The sequence below is a fragment of the Sceloporus occidentalis genome, unplaced genomic scaffold (genome assembly GCF_023333645.1).
Source record: "Sceloporus occidentalis isolate IW3139 unplaced genomic scaffold, rSceOcc1.0.p SCAF_1, whole genome shotgun sequence".
NCBI classification, from domain to species: Eukaryota; Metazoa; Chordata; class Lepidosauria; order Squamata; family Phrynosomatidae; genus Sceloporus; species Sceloporus occidentalis.
Genome location: NW_028316981.1, coordinates 274,494,909 through 274,517,899, shown reverse-complemented (window position 1 = coordinate 274,517,899; position 22,991 = coordinate 274,494,909). Strand labels below are relative to the sequence as shown.

The window sequence follows — 22,991 nt, the reverse complement described above, 5'->3', positions numbered from 1 at the left end:
GTGTGTGTGTGTGTGTGTGTGTGTAGCTATTCAGTTGCACAGCCCATGATCAGGTTAGAGCAAATTCTGTTGGGCTTTGGGTGTGGTATTCATTTCCTTTGCTTCGTAGTTGTACTTCTTCGTCATCTGTTCTGCACTTCATGTCTTTTTCCTGCTGTCCTTTATGTCTGGCTGTTTCCCCAGATTTTCTGTGCTGTGCGCCGCCATCCTAGACCATCTAGCAGGGTACTATTTTCCATCTGGGCTGGGCACCGCCATCTTGGGTCATCTAGCAGGGTAACATTTTCTATCCAGTCAGGTTAATGGATGTGTTGATTTTGATTAACACTGTAGTGGGTTTTGATTAATTTTGGGGATTACTTATTTAATCTTTTCAACTGATTTGGGGATTTAAGAGCATTGATATATGTGGTTGGGGGATAATTTATTATTAATAGTCTTTGTCGGGTTTTATTCATTGTGGTGAATTAGAATCAGTGGCGGGTTACAGGCCGCCATGAAAGTACGCGCAGAGCGCGTACTAGGGTTAGGAAGGGGCGGTGCTTCCGCACCCCCCCAACCCTAGTACGCGCTCTGCACGTACAAAATGGCAGTGGCCGTTCCACACGGCAGGTAGTGTGGGGAGGATATATCAGATGGGTGTACATCTTGGCACCCCATTGTGGTGGAGGGTTGGTCTCTGGAACTGCCTGTGGGGTGGAATGAGATTGCCTTTGGGACTGATCTGGAGTTGACTCTCTCTTACAAAGCCATGGGTTTGGGGTGGGAGCACTCCAGATTTGGCCTTCCAAATATTTAAGCTCCAGATGGTCCAGGATGGGCTCAGAAATAAAAACAAAACTGTCCAAGATAGCAACCCATCTCTTTGGATTGTTTTTGGGGTCTGTTGTTTCACCCAAAGGATAGCTGGGGAGGTGTAAGAGGTTCACACTAGGTTGTTCCCCCTTCCCCCCTCTGTCAGTTTGTTTATTTCCAGGTTTTAAGCAGTTTAAATAGCTTATACATCAATAAAATGACCCTTGTTTAATCCAACTATCTGTGTCTGGTGCCATTATTTTCTGGTTGGTCAACAGTGATTATACTTCAAAAGGAGATGTTTTCCTGAAGTAACATAATTAATATAGTAAAATCAGTTTAAAATATATAACTGTTGAAAATAACATCCCACAACGCTAGTGGGGTGGAGGTGGGGAAACCAGACCATTATACAGTGGACCCTTGTTATATGCTGGGGTTTGGTTCCAAGATCCCCCGTGTATAACAAAATCTGAGTATGCTCAAGTCCCATTAAATATAATGACATAGCAAAATGGTGTCCCTTATAAAAAATAGAAGATCAAGTTTTGACATTTGAAATTTATAATTTTTTGAACATTTTCAAACTGTGGATGCTTGAATCCATGTATAAAAAATCCATGTATAAGAACGGCCGACTGTATTCAGTTTCATTCTGTTCAGCTAGCCAAGATTTTAAAACAGGTCCACCAAGAACAAATACAACGCTGATCGCAGTTAAAAATAGCCTGAAATAAAAACACCTTGAAAGCTATCAAAACAACTGACAAGGAGCTGGGCAGAAGGTCCATAAATGCAGGGCTGCTGATGGAAAAGGATCTATCTTTTTTAGTTGCTGACTTCAAGCCAAGCATATAACAATGATTTCCACAGCTGAACAGAATGCTCTGCAGGTTTATAGTGTGCAGGTGGTCCTCTAAATAACTTGGTCCCAAACTTTTAAGAGGTTTAGTACTACAATAATTTGGCCCTAGAATCAAACACACAGCCAGTGCAACTGGTGTTAGTTAATATGTTGTTATTGTGCAGTGCCTAGCAGTTAATTTGGCATGTAAAAATAAATGTAATAGAATATTACTGCATGCCAGATTGGGCTCTTTCCCATCATTCCTTAGTATTTGTTCCTAACATATCAGATGCCTGTACTTAGAATTCCCAGTCCAAACTGTAAGTGCAGAACAAAATCTATTCCATCTTTTTTCTTCTCAACATGAAGGACAATTCATGTAAGCAAGGGCAAGTTGTTTTTTTTTTACAGTACAGTGGTACCTCGGGATACGAATTACCCAGGTTACGAAATTTTCAGGATACGAAAAAAACCCATAGGAAATTATTGTTCCGGGTTAAGAAAGTTTTTTCGGGTTACGAAAAAACTTTTGGTGCTTTTCTGCGCGATTTCACACCAAATCGCGGCTTTTCCCCATTAGCGCCTATGGGGATTCGGCTTGCGAAAGCCTTTCGGGTTACGAAATTGACAGCGGAACGAATTAATTTCGTAACCCGAGGCACCACTGTATGTATGGAGCCAGGTTCAGTTTCAAAGTCATAAAATCATTATGCCTGGTGGCTCTCCAAGGTTTAAGTGCTTAATTTCAGTTGGAGATTAGATGTGTTTTACTATTAGTCCAAGAAATTTTCTTCTCCCACATTGCAGTTTGGATTTTGCTTTTTTTGAACTTGCTAGTTTGCTTAATTGAATTTAGATGGCTTACTGTCAGAAAATATTCTCTGGACAATTTACATCTTAGATCAAAATAAAATCTTCAAATTGTATAAAATAGTAAATAACCATTATAGTGTGCAAAAACTCCTCTCCCTCAACTGAGTTAGTGCAGAAGAAGAGCAATGATTATCAGATGGTATACGTAGCTTCTTCACAGAGTTTATTCTTGATACTTGTAATATTACATATTAAACAAAAAGCTTTCCTCAGAGTGTTATGATAATGCATTAATAAGCTGTTATTACTCATCTTGAGTTTTAGTGATTGGGATATTATTAAACTGACTGAAACTGTAGTTAATGCTATTCTTAAAGGTATGAGGGCTTAGATAAAAACAACTTAATACCTGATATTGAAGGCCGACTATTAAGGAATCAAATCTGTTGAGTTGTAATAACATTGTATTAGTCTGCATAGAGGAAATATATATCTAAACTTGATTTTTAAAGATTATCTTAAATAAAGGATTCCTTAACCTTAATTTGTTTGTGCGTAGTGGAAGAAACAAGGAGATATCCTGATACTGTGAGTTAGTGCTTATTATTAGAGTGAAATTTGAAAAAAAAAATTTTTTTCAGTTTGCAGGGTGATAGAATTCGAGTAGAGAGGATGGAAAACAAACTTTCTGAGAACATCAGTGCTTTTCAACTGATAACTGATTTCTATACCAACAGTCGAGTACTTGATAGTACAGGTTCGTAATTCTGAAAATCTTTGAGAATGCTTTGCTTTGCTTTTATATGAGTTAAGGATGACTTGATTGTTTTATAAAACTTAACTTTTTTTGGCCATACAGTTATTAATACTATAAAGTGAAATTAAATATTCTGAGGTGATGTCTATTAACATGCTACAGTGTCTACAGAGTATTCTAATGCACAGCAGAAGAACTTAGAAACATTACTGATTTGCACCACAACTCCTACTGGTTGGCTGGAGGATTTCTGGCAATGTGGTCCAGCTCAGTTAATTTTTCTGAGTTCATTGCTGCAGTGTGCAAGCAACAGGGAAAAGGCCGTTTCATATTTCTTGATACAAAAACTCATTTTTATTCACAAATTGTTCAAATTGAAGCTCAAAGGATAATTCAAGAATTTAGTTTGCACTAGTAGATTGAATAACACATTTGAGCCTGATGGAAAAGCAGCAAAAGAAGGAGTCCTGAAAATTCTCAACAATATTGATCCTGGAATGATTTTGGTAGGCATTAGTGTTTTACAGTGTAATTATATACCTGTCTGCTTAATAGCAAACACAATTGAGTTCTGTGGCACTTAGTCCTAAGGAAGTATTAAGAGGAGGGATAGACAAAGTATGCCTCCTCATACTTTCCCCATTTTGAATAAAATTTCCACATAAAAGTGGCCATTCTTGCTTCTGTTGAAGTGTGATTGATATTTAAAGACTATCCTCCAGTCTCTTAAAATGTGATTGATCATTTAAGATTATCCTCCAGCTTGTCCTAGGCCTGAAATAGTGGATTTAAAAAAAAGCTGAAAGGCTATTTTAGGCCTAAAATATTGAGGGGAGAGGAAGAATGATATTTATGGGTAGATACACTCCAAGAGCCACAGCACTTTTTTGTTTTCTTTTTGCATGGGGACTGGGATTTTATAAAAAGGTTGGAAACAACCTGTTGAAGTCTAGGGGAGGGTAAAATGGTACCCAGAGTTGCCTATCTGATGTAGATTGTATCCTTAGGTTCTTTCTGGGCTCACCTGACATGAAGGTGAAATAACCAATAAGGTTTAACTAGAGTGCCCCCTAGTGTTGAGAAAGCAACCTGCCCAAAGTCATCTAACTTCTTTTCTTGCCTCTAATTAAGTAATTTGTCTGTATCATGCTTGTCAAGCCAACTACTTCTGTATCTCCTTCCCTTCCCTAGTTTTCTTTTCTTATACTACTTGTTCTTCAATTCACCTTGATTTTTTATTTTTTTCCCTCTTTCTGTCAGTAAACTAGACTTGGGAGGTCTCCATCTGCATGCCAACAGAGGCCAAGGAGGGAGATAGCATTGGAATGTCCCAGGTGCTTTCCCTCCACTCAAGAAGTAATCAGTCTGTGATGGAGAGACTGTAAGCTAAGAAAGGGTGGCCCTTAATCAGCAAGGTTTCAACCCTTCACTCTTCACTCTTTCATGGATGGATGGAGTTGATTACTTTCCCTCCCTTTCCTCTGACAAGGGCACACTTGAATTATCTAAGAAAGAGAGAATGGCACCGAATAAATCCCTCAGATTTATTAAGGTGGAGGATTTACTCTTGCTGCTTCCCAAAATCACCAAGATTTTAGCTCTTAGTAGCCTTGGTCTCCCAGCTAATCCAACAGTTTACCCCAGAAGATTATTTTGAAGACCATCTTCTTACATGTACCTTTTCTTAGTAGTTTTCATGGAGTTTCATGGGAAACTGGCTGCCTCCCATCTAGCAATGTTAAAATTAAGAAATTCCATAACCTACCAAAATTGGACATGTCGCATCACCACTGACTGATATCCTACTAATTGTCCTGGTTTTGGCTTCAGCCTGTGCCTCATATCCCAAGAAGTATTTTATTCTCTAGAACAGGGGTAGGCAACCTGCGGCCCGCGGGCCGGATGCGGCCCGGCAAGGCCTTGGGACCGGCCCCAGCCCAGTCCTGCCGCCGATTGCCGCCGGGGTCTTTGGGGGGCAATTGTCTATAGAAGCCTCAGAAACATGCATTTATATTAACATTTTTTAAAAAATCAGCAAATTTTTTCACGTGTCCTCCATTTTTTAAAAAAAAGTGTCTTCCATTTGAAAATTTTGTCCTACATTTGTCCTGGTTTATTTATATATTTAATTTCTTTAAAAATTATTTAATTATTTATTTTTTGGCTTCGGCCCCCCAGTTGTCTGAGGGACAGCAACCCGGCCCCCGGCTCAAAAAGATTGCCTACCCCTGCTCTAGAAGGTGCCTGAGATATTGTCTCAGCCCCCTTCAGCAGTCATGACATAACATTTATATCTGTGAGTGAAGGAGAGTTCCCTAAGGCAATGTAATGTTATGGTAAGGTATAAATAAACGCAACTGTTTTTGTTAAAGATTCCAGGCAGTGTTGTCCAATTCTTTGCCAGAGCACAATCTGGATCTTTAGCATTATGGAGTCAGATCAGGTTCAAATCATGGCAAGTAGAAGTTGGAGGAAAACCCAATCTATTTTGCATTCTTTTGTAGAGTATTCCATTGTTTAGAAATCCCTCAGTTCATTTCACACTTGAAATCAATGAAAAAAAGAAAACTTAAAGGAGGAAAAATGGTGTCACAGATGGGGACTATCCCTTATTAGTCTTTCCATTCCTCTTACAGATCCAGGGAAAGTAAGGGGTACTCCAGATCCAGAGACAACTCTCAGTGTAATGATTGTTTCTTTTCATGTCTTACCCATGAGAAGAAAAAAGTTTCAATAGATCTGGATACCATAACAGAAACAGTGTCAAGAACTAGTGCAAACAGCCAATATGGTACAGGTGGGGAGATTTCAGTAATTCATTCACACATGGCATAAATCCATCTCAAAACGTACAGTAATTAGCCCTAGTAGACTTTGGTCAGATTTCTCACAGATTCTTCATTTCATGTCTAAAATCCTGTGAAATAGAAAAACGTGTAGTGATCCTACATCTCCTACCTGCTAGAATTAAGAACCATCAAAGTGCAACCCTCATAAAAAAAATTCAGGCTGCTGCTCTATATTCCTCATTATTCCAAAGAAAAGTGTGGGAGCCTTGAGTTTTTTAAGATTACAGTAAAGCAGGCTACCTCTAGACCTGTTCATTAATCTTGTAAACTTGATTATACTCCTTGTCTAGCCAGGCAGCAAAACTTGTCCCAGCTATCCAGTGGTAAAAAAGTCTCTATTTTAAGCATTTCACAAATAAATAATACAATCCTGTGTATATTTACTCTGAATAACTCCTAATGCAAGACTTCTTTGCTGCACTGTGAAAAATAAAAGATAGGTAAAAAATATGTGAATTTTCATTGATTGGGAGGCCATTTCAAATAGATGGCTAAAATATAATGCAAAAACACTATTGGAATTCATACAGGCTAATTTTATTATTGATAAAAGCTGCTGGAATACAACTACACACATTTTAAAAAATTGTATTTTTCAGACTCCCATGCCCTGTCACTCATTTTAAAGTTGGATAAGGCAGTATTATGCTCCTTGGCTGCTGTAATTGTATATCTCAAAGAATTTAATTTGGAAAAGATACTCTACAACCCTAGGTAAATATCTTAAAATTAAGAAACCTATAATCCGGAAATACATGCTATAGTGATATTATTTTGTATATTTTGGCAAATTACAATTTTCAAAATAAGTGCACTGTGATTGTGATACCTATGGTATAAACCCATTCTTCTCTGACTAGTTTCAATTCAAGTAGAGAAACAAATGTAACACTGGTTCCAGAACTTATATTTTGCAATAACAAGATGTAATTGAATATTAATTATAGAACAACTATGGGAGTGAGAGGTCATTCTAATTGTTTCTATCAAATGACTGCTTTTGTTGTGTTTTCTGGAGCAGAATAATTGTTTCTCTGATTTTACAAATCAGTAGATCGGCAGATTATTGCTTTGACTTTCATTAAACATGTTTCAGATACTGTAGTTCATTGTGGCTTAACTCCAGAATTGTGCTAGCAGACCTTTACTAGCATGGTGGGACATTTTCCCCATTCCTCCTTTTGAAAGCTTCCCATGCCACTCCAAAACCTGCAATATGATTCCACATATTGACAGCCTCCTCTGAAAAGTTTTGTAATTTTTTGAGGCACATGTGGTTTCTGGCAGTGAATTCTAAAAAGCCCTCCCAAAGAATAAGGCATAAAATCTGCTTTTATGTGGAATCAAGCATAGCGAAACAAGTAATAATTTCAGTAGAATCGTTGCAAAATTAGCTACATACTTTAAAAAAGAATAAACGTTGCTAGTTGTTCTTAAGTTAATTTTTGTTTCATATTAGTAAAATGACTCAAATATTTCTTGGAGTTTGCTCTTGCATATGACTCTCCAGCATTTTTGCCAACAGTGTACAGTGCCATGATTTTTAGTTTTTTGGCATAGTGTCAACTACTTGATGGATAAATTTGCATCTTTACTGTGAATTAATTCTTTCTTCTTTTAGTAATTTTAAGATGCTATCAGGTGGACCTGAATGCATGACACTTAATGGAATCACATTAAAGAATCTTGAAATCTTACAGAATCAAGTAAGAAATGCTGTGCATTTGTTTGCTAGGGGACCAAGTCTTGGACTGTTATATTGCCATAGAGTGCTTATTGTTTACTTAGACCTTGGAATTTTACAGTTTCATCCTTGCCACAAACTGATAAAGAAGCTGGTAAAAAGGTTAAAAATATGAAAAGCTTGATCAGGCCACCCAGCCCCTGTGGCATGTGCCAGTCAACAAGAGGGGAGTAGAGTAAGGAAAGAACATATATATTGTAAAATATTAAAAGCAGATCCTATCTTATACTTAAAGGTGGATCTGGGAGAATTAAGGTTTGTGGAAGAGAGGCAGAATATATGTACATCATACTGATTTATTAATATCGTCATCACCACCATCCCCATGGATGGTGGTAATGATATTAGGAGAATGATGATGGTGCTTTCTTTTAAAAGGTAAACTCTGGCCTTACCTTACCAAGGGAAGTTTAAAAAGCCAGTTCTTTCAACACAACCTTGTATAGAAAATGGAGTAAACAATAAAGAAATTTCCTAAATATATAACTGCTAAAGAACAAAACAGTAAAACAAACATAGATTTAAATGTACGAGAAGCAGAAATTCTTCCGAAGAGAGCCATAGGAAGTTAGAGAAAGTTGAAGGGAAACTAATTATGTTCTTTGTTAGTAAAATATTTCTAGATCAGGCTGTCAGTACTATAGAAGGGGTGTACAAAATGTATCAAGTAGAATGAAACAAAATATGTAGTAATTAGGTACTGGACCAAATATGGAGTAATTAGGCACTGGAGGTATATGTCATTCATTTTTAACAATTTCATGTTTTCAATTCACCTAAGCATTTTTTAAAATAATTTCCTATTTTTAATTGTTCGCATGCATAACTGTAGTTAACTTCTGCTTCTTTATTTTGTGAGGAAAAGGTTTTGCTTTTTTCAAGTATTTTGTCAAGTGCTTTTATGATACTCCTATAGTTTCATATGTATGAAAAAGATGAATTCTATTTAAAGATTCAACTTTTTTAATTTTTGATTATTTATAGTTTATTTTAAGCTTACAGTTTTGAACTACATTTAATAAAATGATATTGTTCTTGAAGACTGATATGAAAACAAGAGGCAGCCTATTCTGGATCTTGGATCATACAAAAACTTCATTTGGGAGAAGGAAGCTAAAGAAATGGGTGACACAACCTCTCCTGAAATCAAGGTATTTATTATGAAACACCTTTATTATCCAGTGTATAGCTGAGTTATATCGTTGGTTGCCAGAAGTCTATGCTTTAGACCAGCTGTGTGGACATCACATATTCTTATCAGTGAAAATTTCCGGAGACTTTGTCTTTAAGGTCAAAACATATACATAAAATATGAAGTGTACAGTTCTCTCTCCACGTTCGCGGGGGTTGGGGGAATAAGACCCCAGTGAATGTGGAAAACCCGCAAATAACTCCCCTCCCACTCAGAAGCCAGTTAAAGAGAGGGAAAGGAGCAGGAGTGTGCGCTCCTTTTTTCCCTACCCTCCCATCCCTTTAACTGGATCCCTGCCACTTTCCCAGCCAGATTGCTACCTTCCCCAGGGAGTGATCGGGGAGGGAAAGGCAGGAGGAGCCTCTAGCCCTCCAAGACCCTTCCTTTCCCCAATCATTCCCTGGGCAGCCCAGGGAGGGAAAGTCTGGAGGAGCCTCCAGCCTCCTTCCCTCCCCAGAGTGAGATTGGGGAGGGTAGGGGTCTTGGGGGACTAGAGACTCCTCCATCCTTTCCCTCCCCAATTGCTCCCTGGGCTGCCCAGAGGGGGAGGGGTCTTGGGGGGCTGGAGGCCTTGACCTCATGAATAATCGAAACCACAAATGTGGAGAGAGAACTGTATTAGTTTTTCATTGATGGACATATTTGTTTCAGCTTTAAAAGTAATGGCATTTTCTTTCATATTCTTCACTTGTACTAATGTTCAATTATGATGTTTAGGTGTCAACTTCTTTGAGGAGTTGCATTGATTATTCTTGCTGTGTAATTCTACATTTACCAAAATAAACCTTCATCATGTCCTTTGGGGCTTGATCTTATAAGTGTATCTGTTAACTTCTAGTGTGAGACAACTAATTAATTTCATTTGTGCAGTGGTATATGTACAGAGTAAAAAGTTGACTTATGCTTTCTTGACAATGCAAGTAGTACTTGGCAATATGTGACAATACATAGTTTTTTGTCTTGGGCTATGTGGCCAAGTTCTAGAAGAGTTTGTTTCTGATGTTTCACCAGTATCTGTGGCTGGCATCTTCAGAGAAGATGCCAGCCGTAGATGCCGGCAAAACATCAGAAACAAACACTTCTAGAACAAGCCCAAAAAGCCACAAAAAACTGTGGTTGCCAGCCATGAAAGTCTTCGGCTTCACATTGTGACAATACAATTTGTTATAAATGGGAGAAAGCATCTGCTGTTTTTGAACTAGAGGCAGCAATTACTGAAAACTTAGAGTTGTTTAGTGTTTCAAGACTAAATTTAAGACTCTGGAATTTTATGTAAAATACTAACCAGTCAGCATTTTATTTACAGTCAAATGTGAATGAAAGCTGGGAAAAATAATGCTAGTTGATATGACTCTTGGAATGCAGTTTCTTTTATTTGGTTTTCTTCTAATCAGAGTGTATTCAGCAGCTTCCTTTCCTAACTTATGATGAATGACTATGGTTGCTGCTAAGTATGCTGTAATTGTAGTTAAGAATAATTTATGATGATAGCAGCTTTTCATTACACAACTATTCTACTAGATGGTTCATCTTTCCCTGAAAAAAGACTGCATATGGCTAAAGCCTGTTTTAAACACAATAGTAATTTTGCTGAAGAATGGATCAATATAAATAGTTTAGCATTGAGACATTTGAGGAAGATGTGGGAATGAGATGCTTTATCTTAAGTGAGAAACTAGTGTATCTGAGATGAGGGTTCTGCATGAAATGATCCAGTTGCTAACCTAGGCCCGTTCTGCACGAGTGTAAAGTACATCCCCAGGACGTACTAGAGTTAGGAAAGGGCGTCCTTTACGCACGCCCCTAACCCTAGTACATTCTGGGGACGTACAAAATGGCGGCGCCCATTCTACACGGGCGCCGCCATCTTGACGTCGTGGATGTGTAGCGTCCGCACGTCTCGCGACGGAAGTGATGTTGTGAGTGCGCCATTGGGCACTTGCGGCGCCCCTTCTGGGGCCCAAAAAGACCACTGCGGTTCCCGGACGCAGTGCCGGCAGACCGCCGTTTTCAGGCGGTCTGTAATGTGCCCTAATATTGGGTTTATGAGGAGTTTACCCACATTAATGACTCAGAGTTAGACTGCCCATCATCTGTTGTAATGATTTTCAGATAACCAGGCCAAAGTAGAATAATGATGCAGAAAATTATTTTGTGTACAGCTGGGTTGCCTATCATGGTTAGCATGTTCTAGAAGATGGTTCTTCACTAACATAGTACTGCTAGGAATGCAACTCAATATGGGGTGTTTCTTACACTAGGCACTTAAAATTCCTGACACAACTGTAAGCTGATCAGTGACCGTGAAGTTGTGGTCATGTTCTCAGCTATGAAAAAATATAAAATATATTGATCCAACATAGGAAAATAGATGTGCTTTGCAACATATAGGGAATGCTGTTTGTCTAGATGCTGACTGAGAATAGTTTATTGTTCAGGGTGTTGTGAGTTATTTTCCATAAAATCCACCATTGTTCTAAACCAAAGAAAAGGTGCCTCACAAACCATAGACAAAATGTCTCTTCAGTCTACTATAAAAATTATGCTGTGGTTTGCTTTAAAAAAAACGCCCTATGAATCCTAATAGTACAGTGAGAAATTTAACACAAAGTCATTGGAGGATTCAAATCTGTTTAGCTGTGTAAACAAATAACATGTTGCAAATGTTTTTATTCTCCATATTTTTTACCAATATGCTTCTGCATATAAAATCAAGATGTTTACTAAGTTATTGTAATACAAGGGGGGGGGAAAGATACTCATTTGCTGTTTCTTTATTTTAGTCCACGGAAAGCCTGACCAGTCAAACTCATTTTAAAAAGCTGTTTAGTTTCTTGCTGAAGTCAATGCCCTGATGCTACGCTGCTTGTACTGAAAAGAAAAACAAAACAAAACAAAATGTAAAGGATTCTGAAACAGTCTGAATTATGGAAAATTCTGTTGCATTCACTCTGTGGTTCTATTACATTCCAATTTGTAAATGCAACAGAATTTTCCATAATTCAGACTGTTTCAGAATCCTTTACATTTTGAGTGAGATACTGAGTTGATTTACGAAGAAACCAACAAACAAGCTCAAGTGTGCTGTTACTTTTATTAAAAATACTCTATACTCTACTTTTCCATACATTAGGATCCACACATTAGCTTAGCAGCAGTATCAGACAAGAATATAAAGTATGTCAGAAGGGCTATCAGAAGAGAACATGAATGCATAGGTAAGTTGATACAAGAAGAAAGTAACCTTTAAGGTTTTCTGCATTGTGGTTTAAAGTTCAAGACTTTAGAGTTTACAAAGATAACTTTCTCCAGAATTAGTTCCAGAAAGCAGTGTGGAGCCAGTCAGTTAACTGCAGATCAGAGTTATGTTCCATATAGCATCCTTCTCTTAATACTCATTGCCTCATTTTGGAATTCAGATATGAATAGTTTTATTTTTCCATTTTCACAACTGGATCAGTAATTTCTTAGCATTTTTCAGATGCAGGCCCACATTAAGTACATTATAATCTGTTTTAAATGTTAGTCAGGCATGGATGGTGACCAGAGGCAGGATTTTTGTCAGCACGCTGTCTCTCTGGCTTTTCTTCGCGAACGAAGATTCAGGAAGGACTCATCTCGAGTTTTGTACAAGCGCGTTGATGACAAAAAAGACCAATCCGAGATAAACAAGTCCGGTTGCAGAAAGCACAGCAGAAAGTCTCCTTGGGTGATGTTTCCGGGTTGTGGTTCTTTCTGCGTTGTTGTTTCTCTTTGAGACTCGTTCGGCATGAGCTTTCAAAAAAGGCTGCAGCATTGTGGAGAGTGTGTCTCCATGCCTCCCGATGCGAGTCCAGGGCGGACCATTGTTGGTGATCAATTTGGCCAAGCCTGAGATGTTGTTTCAGGGAGTCCTTGTATCTCTTCTTTGGAGCGCCACTCTTACGCTGACCCATGGCAAGTTCACCGTAGAATACTGTTTTTGGGAGGCGATGGTCCTTCATCCTAGAAACGTGTCCTGCCCAGCGCAGCTGCATCCTCAGTAGCATGGCCTCAATGCCAATGATCCCTGCTTGCTCAAGGACAGCAACATTTGTCACATAGTCAGTCCAGTGTATATTTAGAATTGTGCGTAAACAGCACTGATGAAAGCGTTCAAGGAGTCATAGGTGCTGGCGATAGGTGACCTATGTTTCAGACCCATAAAGGAGAATAGACAGTACAATGGCTCTATACACACTGATTTTTGTGCTTTGCCTCAGGTGTTTGTTACTCCAGACTCTTTTGAGAAGCCTTCCAAACGCACTATATGCCTTTGCTAATCTGTGATGGATCTCTTTATCAATCTTGGCATCTGAGGAGATGATGCTTCCCAGGTAGGTGAACTGCTGGATGGATTTAAGCACAGATTTGCCTACAGTGATATGAGGATGGTAGTGTTCTTCCTGTGGTGCAGGCTGGTAGAGAACTTCTGTTTTCTTCAAACTGACTTACAGCCCAAAGAGCTTTGCAGCTGTAGCAAAACAAGATGTTAGGTGCTGCACAGCTGCTTCCGTATGGGCAACGAGGGCAGCATTGTCAGCAAAAAGCAGCTCGTGGACTAGATAGTTTAGAGTCTTAGTGCGAGCCCTCAGGCAGCTTAAATTAAACAAGCTACCATCAGTACGGTAGCATATATAAATGCCGTCTTCTTCTTTGAGAACTGCCATAGCAGCACACGGTATTGTGTAGTAAATGACAGAGCTCTCTAGAGAAAGAATGGCTTCACTTGTACTATGGGACAACTGATCTTTCAGCTCACCCTTCCCAAAGTGCCTTGTCTCCAAGGTCTCTTCTAAAGTTCGGCGTTAAAATGAATGGGGGATGCACTGGGGTCTCCGGGAAACCACATGAATCCCCTTGGGCCACAGTTATCTCTTCCTTATTCATTTGGCAAGAACATTGTTTGGAAATTATTAATATTATTGTTAATCTTATTTTTACCCTGCCTCTTCCTGGGTTTAAGGCAGCTTACACAGTTTGTGTGCGCGTGCGTGTGTGCAAGCACCTTCAAATAACCTGTCAACATATGACCCCATGAATTTCATAGGCTTTTCTTAGGCAAGGAATGCACAGAGGTGGTTTTGCCCCTTCCTTGTAGTTAAAACAGAAAAAATATCAACCTTAAAATAGAATTAAACAATTGGCAACACAACCAATTTGGGACATAACACTTAAAAATGACAAAACATTGTTTAAAAACATTAGAATTAAAACAGTACAGTACCCTTATAAAAGCCATTACTTGAAAAATCTTCAGCTCACAGAGGACTGTCTGACTATATAAGAATCTTTGCTTGCCAATAGAGGCACAGCAGCAAAGAGGGGGCCACTCTAGCCTTCCTAGGAAATAGGTTTCAGAGCCATAAAACAAGCCAGAGAAAAGCAAGGCAGTAGTGGAAATCATTGGAGAGAAAAATGGATGAAGGTGAACACAGAAGAAATCTTCATTATGGGGAATATTTACAAAATACTTTTATCTTTTGGTATAGTCTTTTGAACAACTGTGTTTGTACATTTGTTGAATAGCCTAGTTATGTATAAGGGCTGCTGCTATTCAGGTATATTGGAAGGATAAGAGAGGAGTGTATTCCCAAATTCTATTATACAGATCCAAAACACACTGCAGAAATAATACTTCATAATAAAAATCTGAAATCTCACACACATGGTTGGTAAATAGTATTTTTAAGAAACCACATCCAAGAAGAATTCTCAGTCAGAAATATTTAGGAGAAGTAGACCATTCATAAGTAATAAAACTGAGAGTGATGGGTATCTACTGCTTGCAGGGCTGCCATCCTTTCCTGCTGTTTGCATGGTTTTCTCTATCCCTTTCTGCCTCTGGTGACTTCCATGATTTTCCTCCATTTCCCAGGATGTACTCTCTGAAAAACAAGCAGGAAATAAAAGAAAACCTGACACAGAATTAGAAAGAAAAACACAACCTATTCACAGCACATTCAAAACACCAATACAGTATTTTTTTGTTATGTGAAAGCCAAAAGTGATTTGGAAAAGACCACCATTCCAAGCAAGATTTATCTTAAAATGTGGCTTAACATTGGCTGAAGAACTTGTGGTTTGTTTGGTGGTAGCAAGAGTAGCCCTTCACCAGCATTATCTTTCCCCTTTCCAATTACAAGCCTTATTTCTTACTCATGCCAGCATATCACATTGTTCAAGCCACCCATCTACCTCTTGCTTGATGTCAGGAGTTGAAGCATCAACAGAAATGTCTGTAAAAGATTAAATCTGTTAATTTTCCTATTTGAATCCTTTATTTCTAGCGATCAAACAATCATGGTCATGTACTAAAATAAACTTGGGCGGGATACAGACGGGCAAAAAGGGGTGTATTCATGACGTCATGAAGGTAGAGCCTTCAGACGGGCCTTACCTGAATGCTGCCATGAACACACCCCCCGCACGCCCCAAGCGGGAAGAGGCAGCATTAAAAAGGTGCTGCTTTTCTCCGCTTCTTTTCCGTTTGATGCGCAGCTGCGCAACTCTGTCTGTAAGCTGCTGCACCAGTACGTCAGAATTGCTACGCCGCTAATTTAAGTTGCCCATTTAAAAGCTCCGTGTCTGCTGCGTCGCATAATGAGTCGGGGTCCTGGAACATGCGCAGTTTGCAGTCAGGCTTTAATTGCAGCGTCAGCTGCCATGCAGGTGTGGAAGCTGCAGCACAGCTGCAGCGCATTTTAAGACTCCTAACCCTAACCCTAACCCTAGAGCAACATGTACGCACGCGCTGCTTGGAAAGTTTGGACTTTAAAGTGAGCCCCTACACACATTCCTGTGCCATTTTCACCTAACAATAAAAACCGCTAAAACTGTAAATATTTACATATGTACAAGGGAGGTGATGGGGGATGGCAGGGGGACAGTGGTGGCAGCGGCGACAGCTGTGGCTGTGCATTGCAGATTCAGCAGGAGCGCGGGGACCAAAGGAGAGGAGGCATCCATGATGCTGGTGACACTACCAACGTGCAAGCGGACAAGGATGCCAACACCAGCTGATCACCAGCTGGCAGGAGACCACCATTGTTCTTGGGCAGAGCGGGGGAAAAAGTTTTAAAGGGGCTTGGGCACTTTAAATGTGCCCATAGGCTTTCTGCCGCCGCTGCTTAGCGCTGCAGCTGCGCATCCGCCAGCCGGCAAAGGAAAAAAAAAGCCCCGTTTTTGGCCGCCCGTGAGGAAGCTGCCTCTCTCTTTGCAGCGTCCTCCGAGGTGGCGGTTTGGAAACTGCGGGTCAGAAACGGCCCCAGGTGAGGCGTCTTCACTACCCCCCATGTGGAAGCCCCATCTCCTGAGCCACGCCCCCGGGGCGGGCGGTCTGGAGGCTCCGTATTCAGCAGAATACACCTCCAAGACGTCTTCCCCTGCCCTTTTGTATCCCGCCAAGGACTCTTAGGTTCATCTGCACTTATTAAAACACATCATATTGAAATTAAGGGACCTATGTATGCATGTTTTGTTAACTGAATCTTTAGGGTTTTTTCTAATGTTTACTTGGACAGAGTGAATACGCTAGCTTTGGAATACCATATATACTTATAAGTCAAACTCATGTACATATTGAGGGTAGGTTTGGGGCCAAAATTATGGAATTTGATATGACTCATGTATAAGTCGAGGGTAAAACTTAGTGGCATGCAACAAGGAAAGGAGAATGATGCCAAAGAATGCTGCTGTTTTCCTGTCCTAGCATTTAAAATGGCCAGAAGCGGCACAAAGTGGAGAGAGTAGAGGTTCTTCCAGAATGGACTAAGCTTTTACCTTTTGCTAGAGAGGGAGATGGTTCCTATTTGAGTTAAGGTACAGCACTTGCAGTGATCTATGGATAAGCAGACCCAGGTTTTTTGGATCTATTTTTTACCTCAAATTTCTAGACTTACGCATGAGTATATACAGTAATTAATACTGTGTTTCACTGAAATATACTTTAGCCCCCTCGGAAAATTTGAGTGTTGGACAATGACTCTGAAGACTAGGGTTCAATTCTCTGTTTGGCCAAGAAACTCACTGGGTGACCCTGGGTCACATACTCTCAGCCTCAGGGGAAAGCAGTGGCAAACATTCCCTGAACAAATCCTGCCAAGAAAACATCATGCTAGATTTGCCTTAGGGTTGCCATAAGTCAGAAACTACTTGAAGACACACATCATCAACAACAAATTTGCAACGGTAAACAAAACAAACCCTCACTCCTACATCAAAATATACTAGCTATCCCCCTTCCCCCCAGCCGCTCACCTTCTCAGTAGTATCTGTTATTGTCATTACTGTCTATCTCTTACCTGTTTCTGCTATCCACCTTCTCTGTCTTTATTTACTTTGCTCTGTAAACTTACTGACTTAATTGAAGATCTATGTCAGACCCCAACTTTGGTTGAGCAGTACTTTTTTCTCTCTTGGGATAACCTGACCAGCCTGCAGAAGTAAGCTGACTTTACCCTTTTATGTGAGACTATGAAGAAGTTGCTTATCTGTAACTGGTTCTTCAGGTGGTCATCTGACCTCTCATTTCTCTCCTCCCATCTTTTTTGGTACAATGTTGTGCTCAGCTTACCATGGAACTGAAGAGACAATATGAAGTTGCAGGCTTTCATGGCCAGCATCCATAGTTTTTTGTGGGTTTTTCTTCCAGACGTTTCGCCAACATTTGTGGCTGGCATCTTCAGAGACAATAGCTTGGGCATGCATGATGGTTAGGACAGGATGGGGCTCCAAGACTACTCAGTTCTAGAACTTTCTGTTGGATGTTCTGTACATGTGCAACACCCATCTGTATGATGATCATTCAAAGAAATGGCTTTATATTCTGGTTTAAGTTCTGTTGTGTGAAAATTTACATTTGTAATTAATATTAACACACTGGCAATGTGTAACAGCTGCATGGTAAATGTTACATTACTAACTCCCAAGCTTTTGTGTATATATATATATGTGTGTGTGTGTGTGTGTGTGTGTGTGTGTAAGTAAGTGTGTATGTGTGTGAGAGAGAAAGAATGTAGAGGGATAGAAGTAAAATTAATAAGAATTCCTGCTTCCTAATATGTGGGAGAGTCAGTGAGCAGTCTGGAAGGGTGAAATTTTGTTATATCTGTGAGGGGGAAAAGTGCCATTTGACTGGGTTTTACTTCAATTATAGCCATGCATCTTGGTGCCCATTCATAGCATTAACTGTTCTGGATCTACAACTTTTATTTTAAAATAGAGTTAAGTCTCTAATCTAGAAGTGGGAATTGTGCAGCCCTTCAGCAGAACTAGCCAACATAACCAAGAGTCCTGGGAGCTGTACTTCAACAGCAAGAATTGGAGTATTATACAGTTCTCACTGTTTTCTTTGTAGAAGTATAAGTACACAGTTAAACACATTCACAGATCAGCATGACTACACTTTTGTACAGATCAATATGTCCGTATTGATCAGATATATCTGAACAGATGAATATTCACCATATATACTTGGCAATAAGTCCACCTCATGTATAAGTTGAGGGAAGGTTTATTTTTAATCAAATATAAATTATCAAAATTATGGATTTTGATATGACCTATGGATGGGTCCAGGGTAAAAGTTAGGGCCATGTCACAAAGGAGGCAAAGGATGAAGTGAAGGAAAATGATGCCAAAGAACTTAAAATATTCCAGCTGGTTTAACTGTTTGTCTTCACTCTAAAAGCTGGATGGATGGAAGAGGGAGTTACGGTAACTACTATGTGTGTGTGTGGGGGGGACCAGGCACAGGGAGGGACTAAGAAAATGTAAACATGTTAAAGACTAGAGAAAGTATTCCCCAACTAGATTAAGACGACTACCCATAACTGATATCTCAACTATTTTTAACTGCACTGTTTTTAAAAATTGAATTGTTTATAACTGCTTTTAATCTGTTTTTAATATTGTATTTGACATGTGTCACAGAGTTTTATCGTATGTACACCACTTTGATCTGGAGGAAAAGCGGTATATAAATAAAAGCTTTATTATTATTTATTATTATTATTAAAAATAGACACATGTTAAAAATGGATGAAAATTGTGACAGCATTAGCAGTGGTTATAGACTTTAATTTCAGTGTGATAACTTTGCTTGAAAAGCTGACAAATACATACAAATGTCATATTCAGATCTTTCAAAACCCAGTTTCTTTTGGCATTCCTTTGAGGGGAAGCACCAAAGAGCTGCCACTGCTGCCATTTTCCTGCCCAGTCATTCCAAATGGTCTGAAGCAACAACATTTCAGAGAGTGTAGAGAAGGTTGGTGCTTCTTTAAGGTGCTCCTGAGATGCAATAGGTTCTTTCCTTTCATCACTCTTCCAAAAGAATGGGCTAATTCTTTTTTTTTTTTTTTAATGACAGTTAGAGTACAATATTTATATTGACCACTGGATAAGACAACCCAGGTCAATTTTTAAGTCAGTTTTTTTGACTAAAATTTCTAGATTTACACATGAGTATATTATAGTACTATCTGTACAATCAGTATTCAAACTGACATTCCAGAATGGCAAACCATACTTTACTGTGTGTGCTTTTTAAATAACAAATGGTGTATGCAGTTTATATTGAATAATATTATAACCAGTCCTGTTTAACTGTTGTTTTTAGCTGTTAAATCAGTTATATCACATTTCAGCTCAATAAAGAGTGTGGTTTAATATTTTAACATCTAAAGAACCTTGAAATATAATTAAGATTTGTATAAAAGTAGGTTTTTAAAAACATAATTTATCCAAATACTAGTATATATACAAACTCAAACTAAAAAAGAAATAATACACAGTTACCCCTCCATTTCCACGGACTTCAGATCCATGTCCCTCGCATATATGAAAGTGGGAAATGGAGGTGGAAACAATATATGTGTATTTACAACATATATTAAGAGAAGCAAAAATGTTTAAAACTTAAACTGGCATATGCTTCTACCATATATAAAGTGAAGAAAATCTGCAAGAGGATATTGCATTTTATTATTTCTGGAACAGTATTTCCAAAAATATTAGTGAAGTGAAAAAATAGGTCACTCGATATTGGATGATGTTCTCCTGACCCCCTTTTTAATATTGAGGATTACAGTGGGTGAACTATATGAATGCTTCTTTTCTGTTGGATTACTGGAGACACAGTAGCATAGCCATATGTGAAAATGATTAAAGTGCAGATTAACCTTTCAAGAGAAGAGTGGTGCATCTGTATTCTGTGTCATTGTATGCTTACACTGGTATGTTGCACTTGTTTGGTCCAAGTAGATATATTATGAATGCATAAATAAAGGCATCTTGTTTGGTCCAAGTTGATATATTATGAATACATAAATAAAGGCATCTTGTTCTGGAGGGCTTGATCTGCTCAGCTCCTAGAAAAAAGTGGTTCCAGAGTGCTCAGAAGTAAAATGAAGCCAATGATTATATAAAAAATACATCTATATTGATTAGGAATACTACAGAAAGGACCAAGTGACAGAAATAAAAACAAAGTTTGTTCATGTCCCTTAAGACAAGGTAGATGCAGGTAGTATGTATCTGTTTGCAAGAAATACACAGGACTCTTTATACTCCAGCGTCTGCAAGATATAAATAAGTAGCCAGGCCTCCTCATTCTAGGACTGAGACAGGGCATTATGCCAATAACTGCAGATTCTATATCCCATTTTGCTTTGTAGAAGCTATAGTGATTCTAGCCAGATAGAATGGTGAGAACCTACCTCTCCCAGTCATCTCTGGGCCTGAGAGAGGGAAGGATTCCTATACCCAGGAAAAAGCTATTTTTATCCCTGGTAAAGCACCATCTGCAAAGACATTTAGATGTCATGTCTACCTTGCACAATTTGCCTTAGGAGCCTGCTTACAAATAATTCAGGCAGATAGGAAGATGTGTGCTAAACTATCTTTATAGGCCTCTGAACAGCTTAGGATATATGCATATATAGCTATGCTTCATAACAACAGTAGCCCAGTAACTATTCTTGCTGTCAGATTTTCAAAAACCAAACCACTAAAAACTCAGGTGTTGATTCTGGTGTTTTTTTTTTTAATTTATTCACTCAAATGTAATTTTATAAGGTTTCTCCAAGTTTGTTAGATTACAGTAAGCACTGACTATGATTTATGGAACTGATAACTACAGATGACATTTTAGGAAATATATGCTATTGTATACAACATTTTTTGGGGAAAAATCAAGTTCTATAATATTGGGAATCATGGGTGTCATGTACTGGTGATTTAATGCTTAACATAAATTCATGAGCTGCAAGATGAGAACAAGTGGTTTCTTAATTAAAAGAATTGAAGGCTGACATTCCATTTCTACAAGAAACCAATTTGGGTTACTAAAACATTATGAAACAGCTCTGGAACATGACTATTAGGCCCATAAACATCAATTAAAACAATTACTTTTTCAAAATAGCTTATAAGTAAAATCTAACAGACCTCAGCCAGACAATTTTCTGAAGGCTGTTCCCAACCTACAAGAAACCAATATGTTACAAATGTTTCTAGACAGTGTAAAGATGTAGCATTTCTAATCCATAAACACCAGAGTTGTTTCATAATGTTTTAGTAACTTTGTTGACTTAGAATATGATTATTTGATTGCTGCTGGTGGTGATTTTAATAGCAAATATGAGAAATGTGAAGTGTTCTGGCCCTGATGGGTTTCCAACTGAATGGTGCAACACTTTTTGCAGTCTGCTAGCATCAAGACTGCTCCAACTTTACAAACCAACTTTATAAAAAGTCATTTCATTATCTCCTTTTGTATTCAGTTTGGGCTTACCATTAGACAAAATTTCAGGAGCACTGGATTTGTGTATATTGGTTTAGAATTTTAAATTGCTGTTTTTGGAGATAATGGTTTGTACGTAGTTGCTTTCTAAGTCCTAATGGATAATTCCTGTTTTGATGCAATTAATTAATAGTTTTTAAAGATATCTAGATATTCAGTTAATTGGCCCATCAGAAATACTTCTGGCGGGAGATGACAGACTCTAGCTTATTTAAAGCATAGTAATTTCAATATTGCCTAAATTATGTATTTGGGTATAGTTATCCCTAGGGATTTGTCTTAGATGGTTAATCTTAATAAAAGTAAAATGATAAAATATAACATTTAGAGAGGTGGACAAGGTTAAGGAAAAGTCTGTGGGGTAATGTAAATATGATTAAAATGAATGGTATATCTAGAATTGCTTATTTTATTTCTGGAACTCCTCTATTTAAACTTTATAAATATTTCAAAAAACTAAATGCATCTTTCAGGAAATTTTGGGGGCTCTTCTACTCTCATAATGTCAATGAAAAGAATGCAGATTCCAATCAGGGTGGGGTTGGACAATCCAGATCTTCTTACCATCAGGCATGTCTGTTATTGTGTATTAATGTTTGTACATATCCATTTAAAGTAAGTAATTCACCATGGTCAGCCTCGGAATCTTCAATCCTTATACCTCTATTCAGATGGACAGTACAATGGTCAGTCCAGATATAATTAGTTTTCAAAATATGTAGAACAACAAGAGAGTGTGATGTCAGAATCATACTGAGTTCACTCTGTTCCTTGTACATTGTTTTCTGATAATATGTTGAAGATCTTTTAACAGAATCTTTACTATACTTTTCAGTGTTTAAGCAAGCAATTCCTGCTTTAGGATACTTTAGAAAATTATCACTATGTAATTCACAAAAATTCTGAGTTTATTATTGTTCTGCAGAGAACACTGTTGTTTTTTAATTCCCAGTGAAATTAATTCCCGACTTGATGCAGTATCTGAGATCCTCCTGTCTGAATCAAGTGCCCTTAATGAAATCAAGAGTCTTCTGCATAAAATGCCAGATGTTGAGAGAGGGATCTGCAGTATTTATCACAAAAAGGTAAGTGAGGTATGAATAATTATTAAAAATATGGCCTTTATAGTAGAAAAAAAATTCTTGTAATTTACTGTAGTAAAGATTATCCA

At 38.4% G+C, this 22,991-nt stretch overlaps 1 protein-coding gene across 1 annotated transcript in view; it reads left to right on the top strand.

Moving 5' to 3' along the window:
• MSH3 (mutS homolog 3) overlaps window positions 1-22,991 on the top strand; it is a 74,366-nt gene that overhangs the window by 25,513 nt on the left and 25,862 nt on the right. Inside the window, exons 9-13 of the mRNA XM_089493845.1 lie at window positions 3,097-3,212; window positions 6,661-6,775; window positions 7,683-7,767; window positions 8,847-8,956; window positions 22,773-22,905. Of these exons, the coding sequence (XP_089349971.1) occupies window positions 3,097-3,212; window positions 6,661-6,775; window positions 7,683-7,767; window positions 8,847-8,956; window positions 22,773-22,905 (559 nt within the window). The remainder of the gene's footprint in view (window positions 1-3,096; window positions 3,213-6,660; window positions 6,776-7,682; window positions 7,768-8,846; window positions 8,957-22,772; window positions 22,906-22,991) is intronic.